General features: G+C 35.8%; 1 protein-coding gene across 3 annotated transcripts in view; it reads left to right on the forward strand.

The window, feature by feature from the left end:
• Window positions 1-11,192, forward strand: part of USP25 (ubiquitin specific peptidase 25) — a 34,137-nt gene extending 22,945 nt beyond the window's left edge. For all 3 annotated transcript variants that reach the window (XM_054381145.1, XM_054381153.1, XM_054381161.1), the window contains 6 exons: window positions 2,259-2,437; window positions 3,254-3,332; window positions 5,171-5,250; window positions 8,919-9,042; window positions 9,754-9,949; window positions 10,416-11,192. In XM_054381145.1, the coding sequence (XP_054237120.1) occupies window positions 2,259-2,437; window positions 3,254-3,332; window positions 5,171-5,250; window positions 8,919-9,042; window positions 9,754-9,949; window positions 10,416-10,588 (831 nt within the window). In that variant the 3' untranslated portion in view covers window positions 10,589-11,192. The remainder of the gene's footprint in view (window positions 1-2,258; window positions 2,438-3,253; window positions 3,333-5,170; window positions 5,251-8,918; window positions 9,043-9,753; window positions 9,950-10,415) is intronic.
• The last annotated feature ends 1,023 nt before the right edge of the window (window positions 11,193-12,215 follow it).

A 12,215-nucleotide genomic window follows, 5' to 3' on the forward strand; every position in this document is an offset into this window, starting at 1 on the left:
GCAGAGCTGTTGCTGTTAAGCCTGCCTTCCTCAGAGAACCAAGGAACACCTGCCATACCTGCTGTTTAGTGAAATGGATTTTGTTTGAGATTCAGTTCTGGGTTGTTACTGTTTTTTAAACACAAAGGATGTTTTGAGAATTTTGAAACAGAAATGCAATGCAAAATAATGTAGTCAGCATTTCAGAGCTATCAAAACAAAGCTTGGTTGAAATGTTGAATGTTTAAACATTTTCAGTTCATGGGGGGACAATTTATCTCTGAGAGAGAATGTTCCAACACTAAACTGGAGCTTAAGAGTAGAGAAGTTTTCTTACTAATTTTTTGCTGAATAATGTTTGTAGTGGTGTAGAAGAGGTGCAACATGCTTTGTTTTTTAATACATTAGTATGAACATATGTAGATGAGATGGTCCTACTTAGTATGTAATAATACATATTTTGAAGTGTATCAGATGAAATCTCATGTTACAAACTTACAGTAAAAGCTTCTGTGATAATTTTTAATACTATTCTATTCTGGTTTTCTTCATGTTTGCTTTTTGTAAAATTCATGTTTACAGAAATTAGTGTTTTTTTCCTATGGTGTCTTTATTTTTCTGTAACCCAGGTAAAAACCATTTGACAGAAATCATTGTTACTGCCAAGGTTTCATCTCCCCTTCAGATGGCAAGCTTGAGATGTGACTAATACAGATCCATGACCTCTTCCAGTCATTCTTCTTTAAACATAGTATTCAGTTTCTTCCAGAATATTTGCCTTAAGAGCTTCATATAACATGGAGAAGATGAAAGGATGTTACTTTTTTTTTTTCTACTACCCCTTTTTGCTGTGTTTCCTGTAAGGAAATAGCACTATTTTCCCATTGTACATAGGATTTCCAAATATGTAGCATACCATTTTGTTTAAATATGTATATATTAAAAAAAAAAAAGCCAGAATTTATGTTGCAGTTTTTTCCTACTTACTTTCTGAAAAATTAAATGTGCCTACCCCAACAAACAGTTTTCTAATGGTAGAACAACTACTGATATAAGATAGTAGAAACTCTCTGTGACTTCAGGTATTTATAATCTGTTCTCCCAAACTTTCTTATTAATGATAATGCATAATATTAGTATTTTAAAATTTTGAAACAGACCATTATCTTGTTTTGAAGTTCTCCTTGGTATTTAAGCCTGTACAAATAAGCCACATGTTTACTCCTGCAACAAAATGTATATTAATAGAGAACGGGAGCCCAAATTTCTGGTAGTTAAATAAATATCAAGAAATGACCTGCTACTGCCAGATATTTCAACATAAAGGGATTTGAAATACTGAATATTGTTTTGCCTGCTTTGGAGCTTTACTTTGTGCATATCTTATATGGAAACACCACTCTGTCTTAAGCTACTGTCTTAAGTCACTTGTTTCTAGTCAACATCTAGTGTTAGCAAACCAACTGATCACCTCCCTCTTTTGAGAGATCAGTTATGGAATGTAATAACATTTGTCACAATCTTTCTAATTATTTTCTTGTTGCTCTTGTTTCTGCTGTTTAGTTTCAGTGAATAAAAATGTAACAAACGTGACAGGTGATGTTCATTAAGAATGTTATGTGCTGGCAAAGCTGACCAAAATTACTGAAACGTAAATGCTTCTGATGACCTCTAAACTCTCTCTAATATATTCAGTGAGGACTTAGTCCTATCCTATAGGAGACTGATACTGTTCATATTGAAGAATTATTTTGTTTAGGAATCCCACAATTTGATTTTTGTTGAAAGGTGTTTTCTATTCCCCTTTAGTGTTTCCAAAATCATATATGCTCAGTAAAATTTCTGTAGACTTTCATTTATTCATGTATTTGCATTTTAACTATGTATTAGAGGTACAATTTTTAACTTACAAAATATTAGAAGATTCTTTAAAGTGTCTCAAATCTTAGACTGATTTTCAGCTGTAAATGCTTGAAGAAGCCTTTCTAGGGACTGGATAAACCTACTGTTAGGAAGACATAGCATGGGATTGGAACTGATTTTGAAATAAAGGTCTACTTGGGATTTTGGCAGGCTTAGTTGGGGAGAGACAGGAACAACTTTACTGTTTATCTGGAGGGAGTGTGTATGCTTTTGTTGATTGGTTAGAAGGGTGGAGCATCAAATTGTAAAAAAAAAAAGTAATTTTTTTATGCAAAAGGCCATGAGACATGAATTATCCTGTGATGTTTAAGAATTAAAAGACACAAATAGTAATGCATATATTTAAAATTCTTTAGGCAATTAAATTGGAATACACACGTTTGCTGAAATTAGCCCAGGAAGATCCACCTCCTGAATGTGATTACCGTTTGCGTCATGCAATTGTTTACTTCATCCAAAATCAAGCACCAAAGAAGATAATTGAGAGAACATTACTGGAACAGTTTGGAGATCACAACCTTAGCTTTGATGAAAGGTAAGAAGATCTGTATGTCTTATTTTATTGTGCTCAGGAGCGTTCTTTGTTGTGTGGAGATGCCCAAACGTATTCAGATAGTGCATGTAGTAGAGGGAAGGCTATTGCCTTTGTTTGGCTTTGCCTCCTAGTCAATAGCTTGCATGTATATTTTGTGAAAAGTATAATATTTATAAAAATCTGTATAAAAAGAACAAAAAAGAAGTTGGATTTCTATTGACATGAAGCAAGGAGAAATACTCAGTGTTGCTCATAATTATTGCACATTGATTTCTGTATCTTCTTTCAGAACGCTGTGTTAAGTCTGTGTAATTTGCATTTCTTCACTGTCCTGAAAGCCAGCAGCAGACAGCATAGCCTTGCAAGCTAGATGGGTAACTTAATTGAAAGCAAGACAGTGTCTCTTTTCCAATCAAAATCCATATATTTACTTATGCATATAAACACATAAGTTGAAAGATAGAGAACATTAGTCTGATTTCTGTGTAGTGAATAAAGCTCTAATGGTTCTTTTGCAAAATAAATATTGGGGAATTTCAAGCCATCTGAACTTTAAGACTGAGTCATGTGGCAATTTAGCAAAATAAAACCCAAGAAGTAATTCTTTAATAGCAGAGAGCTCCATCACATACACTTCAAAAGTATGCCCTTTCCTGCTGATTATACCATGCATAATAAAAAGCATATTTTCCACAGCATTTTTATCCTGTTTTGCATACGGCTGTAGGTTATGCTGTTTGAGGCTGCTTTGTATGAATAATGTCCTTTATGATGTCTTTTAATAATATTCCATGATTTCTTGTTGCGTTTTGTAAGGTGCCGTAACATCATGAAGGTTGCTCAAGCTAAACTTGAAATGATAAAGCCAGATGAAGTAAACATGGAGGAATATGAGGTCAGTATTTTTCATGCTTTAAATTAAATTATAATGTGAAACAGTTATCAGTAAGATGGAATTTCGTCTTTTCAAATTTTTTCTAATCTTACACCGAGAAGTTAAAACTGGTTGCTGAAAGACAATTTATTTGTAGAAAAGCTGCTCTGATCAGTTGATCTAAAGCTGCTTTTTGTTTCCACATCTGTAATTCCAGTGACTTGAGCCATAAATAAATGTGAAGTTTGCATCTCTACATACTACTTAACATGTCTCAATGTCTCTAACAGTGTTCCCTATCTTAATGCCATGTAAACCAACTGGCATTCTCTGTCTAAAACAGCTAACAGTGAAGCAATGAGAGTGATCTAAGCCCAGCCTTATGCATCTGGAGGACTGGGTCACAGGCAAAGTCACATTTTCTGCTTTTTCCCCAGCTATCTTTGCATCCATTCTTATTCACTTACTGCACCGTATTCTGATGTTTGCCAAAGTCATACATAACCAGTTTATGCACTTAATTTTTCCTCCTGTGCTATTTAGGAAAACTAAGAAAGGAAAAAAAAAAAAAGAGCTAATCTCAGATATTAAATAATCATCACTAGTATTTGTCAAAATAATTAATCTCCTTTTTAAAGTAGAGTCTGTAGCTGGTTTAACATTGATTTAAATTAATTTTAATGCTGTTCATTAAGGTCTTTCTACAGTGACTACTTATGTCCTAGCCATACTGCAGTGCACCACTTTATACCTCATTGTTGTGCTGTTAGGTCCAAACAGCTTTTTCAGGAGGACTTTGGGAATAATCTTTCTTTCAACAAACCAAATGAAAAATACGACTTGTCATTTCTCATTACCTGATTCAAGACCTACAGTAGATGTTACCATGTTACGGTGTATGCTCCCTAATCTGTGAGGGGAAAGGACTTGCATAGTGGGATTTCTGGTGCAAGGCTCAATATTTTACTGTCTTCTGAATGGCATTGCACAGGTAGAATAAACATTTCTGGACTTAAGAGTGGGGGAGTGGAGGTATTTTCTGTTCCCCTGGAGATGTATGCCACTTTCATAGCTCCTGAGGCAGATGGTTGGTTCACCAAAGATTGCATCGCTGTTTGTTCTGTGTAGTGAGTTGGCATTTCCCAGACACTTTCTCATACTCTTTGTGTTTAATCTGTAAGAGGCTATGTATTACAGTGTGCTGTCCTCTATTTTATCTTTAATGAGCAATTGAAATTTGGGTACTAATCCACTGCAGTAAAAGCACCTTTCTTACTTGGAACATTTACCTAAAAAGTATACCAGTAGCTACTTTGTATGTATGGTGATGCAGTAAGATAAATCCGCTGCTCCAGTAGAGACATCTCTACAGTCTGATTTGCATTTGAGTTGTTACTTTCCACATAAAGAATTCAGCCTTTTCCTATGTCGTTCTTATACTGAAAGGTAAGCTTAATGTTTAGTGTATGAAAAAGCTTTCTAATGCTTTCTGAGTCAATAGCTGAGTGTAACATCAGAAAGAAGAAAAAGGCTATTAGCTTCTCAACTACTTCTGAGAAGACAAAGGGGATCTTACATAATTTTGACTGTGGTTCTCTGAAGATGCTTTGTGTTCCTTTCAAATGGTAATACATTCTGTGAAAATAATATAATCTAGAAATGATTTAGATATTTAACAATGTACTTTATATTGAGGGAGAGTGGATTCATGTGGAGTTTTCCCACATGAAAGCTTACTAGGGATCCTTAACACTTACTCATGAGTATTCAGCACTAAGTGTGTAAAAATAATAATTAAAAAAAATTAAAATTGTATTTCATGTTTGTGAATTACATTGTGTACCCTTTCTTATATGCAGAGATGGCATCAAGACTATAAAAATTTCAGGGAAACAACCATGTTTCTCATGGTAGGATTGGAGTTTTTCCAAAAAAAGAGGTAAGTGGTAGTGTAGACCTCAAAAGTAGTGGAGTGATTTGAAGGTAAAATGTAATATTGATAAGTAAGGCTATTTTTTAAATTAAGAAGTGTTTAATGTGTTCTTAATTTTAGTTAAATATTTATTCAGTCCATTAGTGTTTTCAGTCTGGCATCTACTTAAAGTTTCCCCTCAATTTCCTATTAATCTCCATTTCCAATCTCTTACCAAGCCATGGACTCTTCTCAGGGCACCCTCCACATGCACCCATATTCCTCCACCTTTCCCAATCATAAGTGCTCTGGGTATCCCTCAGACATAAAAATCTTTCACCTCTGCCACCATAAGTGCACCTATACTTACTTGCTTTCATCAGCAATCGCCATTAGTCAAGTCCTGGTCTTGCCTGTCTTTAATTGGGTCTTCCGACAGAAGCAAAGTTTTGCCTTCTGTGTTTGTCAGAGTCAGTTTCACCTGTGATGGGCTTTAAAGGTCAGGGAAAAAAGAACATGTTTGAGGAAATCTGTCATGCCTAATTACCATAGACATAGCTGATTCTTAGCTCCATGAGGCAGTGGTGATTCATTCCCTTCTCTTTTTCAACTATCAGGAATTGTGGCTGTATAAAATTGGTGACTTTTAGGTACTCGATGCATTACAGCTACTTTTTTTCTTCAAATTTGCATGTGTATCAAAGATGGTGATCACAGTATAAATGCCTCAAAACATCCTGTAGAAGAGTCTTTTCCTCCCATTCCCAGCCAAAGGAATGAAATAATTAGCTGTAGAATATCCAGTGGTTGACATCTGTGGTGTGAAAATTGAGCCTTTTGTATCAGATGATACAAATTCTGGATTGTGAAAACAGTTATCTGATCCATCACTGTTTTTTCACGTATAACTGAGTAAGAAAATTATAGTGGGAATCAATTTTTTTTTAATGTGTGTATGTTGTATAGTAAATTGCTTCTTACTTCTCTCTTGTTTTGTATGCTTCCAAAAAACAAAGGCCCCAAATAAAATATGAAAGTTGATTGTAGAAGACACTGCCTTGTCTTTGGGACAGCTAACACAATGAGCCCATAGTCTTGGTTTGTCTTCTGGTTGCTACCATGTAATAAACAGTACATTCATCAATAGTCTAAATTGCAGTATACCACTTTGTCAGTATGTACATAAGCTTAACCAGCTTATGTAAAAGCAGTTTCATAAATGCTTCAAGAGGTATTTAATACAAAGACAGTTAAGACTAGAGTTAAGCATGCTTTGAGGGTCAGTTGAGGATCTGGGATGACCTGCTCTAAAGGCATCTACTGCAATTATGCACCCATGCTTCAGCTACATGTTCCCAAAAGACTGAGCTAGCTATTGAGGTTAACATCTTGTACACTCCCGCAGGCAGTACCCTTATTCTGAAGACAAGAGTAAGTTATGAACTCTTCCAATTCCCTTATAACACAGCAATCATAAAAATGTAGCTTCGAAAATACTTGTGAAAACGTAGACTTTTGTAATTGAAATATGACCTGCATTAGCAGGATTGGTTTGGGGCTTTTTAAAGAAACTCCTTCATTTGGTTAACTTTTCTTAGTTTTAGTAACACTGATTTTAGACACTTATAGCCAAAACTCAGCCTTTATCCAGGTGATCTCTTAAATAATTCCTTAAATAATTGTACTGGGTGGAACAGACACAGAACTAACATTAAAGAAGCAGTTTGGTGTATCTTTTTCATGCCTACTTTCAGTGTTCACTCATAGTCCCTTATGGTGGTTGACAGGGCCCTCTTTTTTTTTTTCTTGAACATCTCTCCTATGAAGAAAGACTGAGAGAACTGTGACTGTTTAGTCTTGAGAAGAGAAGGCTGAGAGGGGATCTTACCAACATCTGTAAATATTTGAGCTGTGGGTGTCGAGATCAAGGTGCCAGTCTTTTTTCGGTGGTGCCCAGTGATAGGACAAGGAAAAATGGGTACAGGGTAGAACATGAGGAGACACTTCTTTTTGTTCAGGGTTAGAGAGCACTGGAACAGGCTGCCCAGATTGGTTGTGGAGTCTCCTTCTCTGGAGACTTTCAAAACCTGTTTGTATGTGTTTGTGTGGCCTGCCCTAGGTGATCCTGCTTTGGCCAGGGGCCAGACTTCATGATCTCTGGAGGTCCTTTCCAACCCCTAACATTCTGTGATTCACTGCAGGTGGAGCATTAAAAGGTTTTGCAAGCATATCTCCTCTGACTGTACTATAGAGTAGGAACCTGCGAAGGGTAAGATGAATACAGGGAGCTAATGAACCTCAGCAAGAATTTTACCTGCAGCTCACTCTTGTGGTAGCAACTGGAAAGTGAATGAACTGTAGATCTTTACAGTTGCTTCTGCAAGTTTCTTGGAAACCCAACACAGTTTTTCACTTTTGACTGAAATGCCTTTTTCAAAGCAGTTCTAAAATTTAGTCGTTCCATGCTTTCTGCATCTTTTCCAAAGTGTATACCTAGTAGGCTCCATAATTCTGTGAGCCACATCAGTGATTTTAGGCTTAGGCTTCATAGGCTGGAGCTTATATACATTTAAGGTGTGAGAAGACAGAATCTGTTATCTAATTTACACTATAGTTTTACTCTGCAGGTACTTGAGATATATGAGGACTCTGAGCTTGCATGTACAGTAATGATTTTAAGTAGCTGGTCAGTTGTGTTGGTCCTCAGTGGTACAAAGGTTTTTATGGGTAGAAGAAATAAGCTTTGGAAGAGCACTGCTTCTTTTAATAAAAGCATAGCTTTGGCTTTTGAGACAAAAAAACTGGACAACAGTGACTGTACTTAAAATTACTTAAGCAACAAGTATTTAGTATTGCAAGAGACTATGAGTAGATTTCATGGTGGAAGAAATAGCTTCACAGTAGATTCTGAATTATGGTATTGGGATTCATCTTGTTCTAAATAGGAATATTAGAAGGTAAAGCTTTAAGGAACCATTGCTATTTCAAGCAGCCTTCTCCCATCCTTTTATGTTGTCTTATTGGGAGGCATTACTGTTAAGTTGTGAGTTTTTCCTGATGTTTATTTTTAAGATGTGCTTTCTGTGTGCTCATGCAATTTTTAGCCATTTTTAGTAGCTTGATGGTTTGGTTTTGGTAGTTTAACGATGACTTCCCATAGTCATTTGGAATCAGTGAGTGTACTGTTTCTCTAACTACTCCATTGGGAAACTTCTCTTCCTAGGTTTTTATTTATTTGTTTATTTATTTATTAGTTTAATTAAAAATGAGATTCCTAACTGTTTGGTTTTAGGGTAGCTGCTCTCAGTGGCTCTCTGTCATAGCTGTGTTTCTATAAATCAGAGAATTATCAATACATACTCCAGGGTAATCCAAAGCTCTTTTGTAGTAAGTGAGATGATACCCTTTCAGTGAGCTTTGGATCAGACTTCATGTGGAAGTGATCTCACCTGATAATAAAATAAACTATTCTACTGTGCATAAAAGACAAACTGGTGTGGTAGAACAAAAAAACGAACAAAAAACCCCCAAACCAACCAACCAACCAAAAAACCCAAACATTTTGAAGGGATTGGTGGGGAGAAATGGACTTACAGTCAAACCAGGAAGTACCTATCCTTTGAAGAAGACAGTAGTTATCTTGAAAGAGGTGGTACCTGGGTGTTGCATCTAATGCTTTTATTTCTCTACTTCAGCTATATGGAAGCCTTGCTCTACCTAATCTATGCTTACCAGAATAACAAAGAACTCTTGTCCAAAGGCCCATACAGAGGGCACGATGAAGAGCTGATATCTCACTACAGACGAGAATGTTTGCTAGTAAGTGAAGGGTGAAGTATGTTTCAAAAAGTTGAACTTGCTGCATAGCTTTAACAAAATTAATAAGTAGAGAAGTATTGTCACTATATAAAACAGAGCCACAACCAACAAAAAACTCCTTTCATTTCTCAAGTTAATACTTAGACTTGTGTAAGGGAAAAAAAAAGGCAAAACTGAGAGGGGAAAACATTATTCCAGTTTTTTGGAATAATCAGTTATCTTTATTATTTTAAATACTGTGCTCATTACCATAATTTCTGGGCTAGGTGGCTAGGTAGGAACAAGTCAACAGTGCTGGTGAGCAGGCTCACCCTGTTGCCACAGTTTGGTGGGGAAACAAATGCTGGAAAAGGAATCATCAGGAAACAAAGGATTCTTTTCCTTGGTTATGTCCTTTTTAGCAATAGTGAGAAAACTAAAGCAGATGACAGGACCTCAGTCATTAAAAAAAAAAAAAAAAAAAGAAGAAGAGCTACAAAGGTTGAGTTGGCAAGTATCGAAAGAAGTGTCTTGAGGGGTAGTACAAGTCCAAATAGTTTAATAAAGTATAGGGATCCTTGCTGGAAATGTTAAAGTGCAAATGTGGTTAATGAAAATTACTAAGTAGCCTTGTAGGAAGTCTGTGCTTTAAAACAAAAAGAAACTGATGCATGGTAGAATGTGAAATGCTGTGTACTTAAAGGTTTTCCTTTTTTGTGGTGGTTTGTGAAGAAACTAAATGAACATGCTGCAGCACTGTTTGAATCAGGAGATGATCAGGAAGTAAATAATGGCCTGATCATTATGAATGAGCTTATTGTCCCGTGTTTGCCATTACTGCTGGTGGATGAAATGGAAGAAAAAGATATTGTTGCTGTGGAAGATATGAGAAACCGTTGGTGTTCCTATCTTGGACAAGAAATGGAACGTAAGTCATTTATTCATTAAGGTAACAGGCCCTTGGAGACCTTTTTTATGGATGTGGTGTTTTCAGTGTCTTGAACTCAGTCTTATATCTTTTGTGCCTTGGTAGTGTCTTTTGAGTTACCCTGACTTCTGAATATTCCTGTACACATTTAAGTAAATGGCTTTTCCATATATTGTACTGGGGGGTTAAGCCTTAAAGGGAACATGCTTTCCAAATGGAAAAATGTTTGTGTTATTACACCATCTGAAGGGGCATTTATATTAACATCTTACTAGTAATTGGTAGGTCCTAGTTCTTGCTGGCAGACCTGAAGAAAGTGGATTGTTCCAAGTGAAACTTTCTCCTCTTCCCACCCATCAATTAGAAAGAAAGAAAGAAAAAAAAAAAGGCAGTGTTGGACAGAAAAAGGCAAAATTTCACGTGCAGACATAAATGCTTATGTTTGTTTTTCTTGTTTTATTTGCAGCTAACTTGCAAGAAAAGCTGACAGATTTCCTGCCAAAACTGCTAGATTGTTCTACAGAGATTAAAGGTTTCAATGACCCGCCAAAGCTACCCTCCTACTCCACACATGAACTGTGTGAAAGATACGCTCGAATCATGTTGTCCCTCAGTCGAACTCCAGCCGACGGAAGATAAATTCTGCAACCTTCCTAAGCACATTGTATAAACTTTTTTAGTTCTTAAACCTTGCCTTCCTGTCACAGGGTTTGCTTGTTGCTGCTATAGTTTTTAACTTTTTTTTTTTTTAATAACTGCAAAAGAGAAATGACTGTCCAAACTTTAGCCAGACTGCAAACAAGTAAAGCTGAGAATCGCATGGCGCTCAGTCGTTTCAACCTGAATTGATGCAACATGCAAGTCTGATCATTATGGCAAAACTGCTTTTTTGCCACTTATCTGTTACAGTATTACTTTGCTTTTATCTTAAGATCCTCTACTTTATCAAAACAGCTGTCTGGATCATTTTGTGACTGCAACTACTTTAAGTGTCCAGTGCTGTGTAAATACATGGTACTTGGTAGCTTGTAAATGAAATGAAAGAATAAAGTTTTATTTATGGCTACTTCTGTGTTTGCAAGCAGATACCTTGTATATTAGTGTAAAATACGGGTATTTTTAGAAGAGATACAGTCTATTGATGAGTTAATTTTTTAGACAGGGTTCTTCAGGATTTATGGCCACTTTAGTTACAGGTAGTCGGAGATTACTGTATGTGAATATATTGAAAAACTGTCACAGTATTATACACTATGAGGTTTTTTTTTTTTTGTATATTCTTTACTGATCTGTATGATACTGCACCTGAACACTTTTTTATGTATGTGTGTGTGGCTATGCCAGGTCTTCTCTGATGATAGAGACTGGCTTCTGAAGCAAAACAATAATGGCACCTTCCTTCTATTCTTAGGGGAAAAAATAGGAAAAAAAAAGTTATTTTGAGCAGAAATATATTACATCCTCAGAGCAAAATTTCTAGAAACTGGTTGAAGTAGAGAAAATAAAGGTTTTAAAAAACTGGGGATTTGTGAAGCTTAAGAATTAATCAATTTTTTAAAATTGGTATTTTAGTCATGTAATTGAACAGAAATAAAACCTTACATTAATTCCTTACTTGAAATGAGTTCGTACTGTTGCAACAAACTATCTCAGAAATTGTTTGTCTGTCCTAATTAAATTTCTATTGGAAGTGAAAGAAAAAGATCTATCTAACTTGTTTTGTAGAACTGAAATACTGTCTGGTTTTAATGAAAAAACATAATTATTTTGTGGAAAAAGAAATTTAATGCATCCTTAGGTGATCCTGTTACCTGACACTATTTTGATTCTGACTTTATAGAGAACATTTTGTGTTCAAACAGTAAAATATGTGAATATTTGTTTGTATGTATTTATTGGAGCGGCCCTCAACCTTTCATTTCCAGCTTTCAAATGGTGTTTATTTGAATATCCACAAATAAAAAAGAAAGAGAGAGAGTAGTAATTAAGCTCAGACCGGAGAGAAATAGTAGTGAATAAATGTAGGCATCTCATATGCAAGAGGCAGAGTTCAATCAGTACATGTCAGTCTTCAAAGCTGCTTGCTTTTGAGGGATGCTGGTTCACCATATGCAGTGATTGGAGTGTGACCCTGAATTCAAAATCTTTCTAGGGATGTTTTCTTCTTCCGCTTTCAATGTTGGAATGCTGCCTACTTTTGTCAGACTATTCATGTATTTTATCAAATATTTTTATAAGAATACTGAACTCTTGCTAGTGCATTACT

This window comes from Indicator indicator, chromosome 1, assembly GCF_027791375.1.
Source record: "Indicator indicator isolate 239-I01 chromosome 1, UM_Iind_1.1, whole genome shotgun sequence".
NCBI classification, from domain to species: Eukaryota; Metazoa; Chordata; class Aves; order Piciformes; family Indicatoridae; genus Indicator; species Indicator indicator.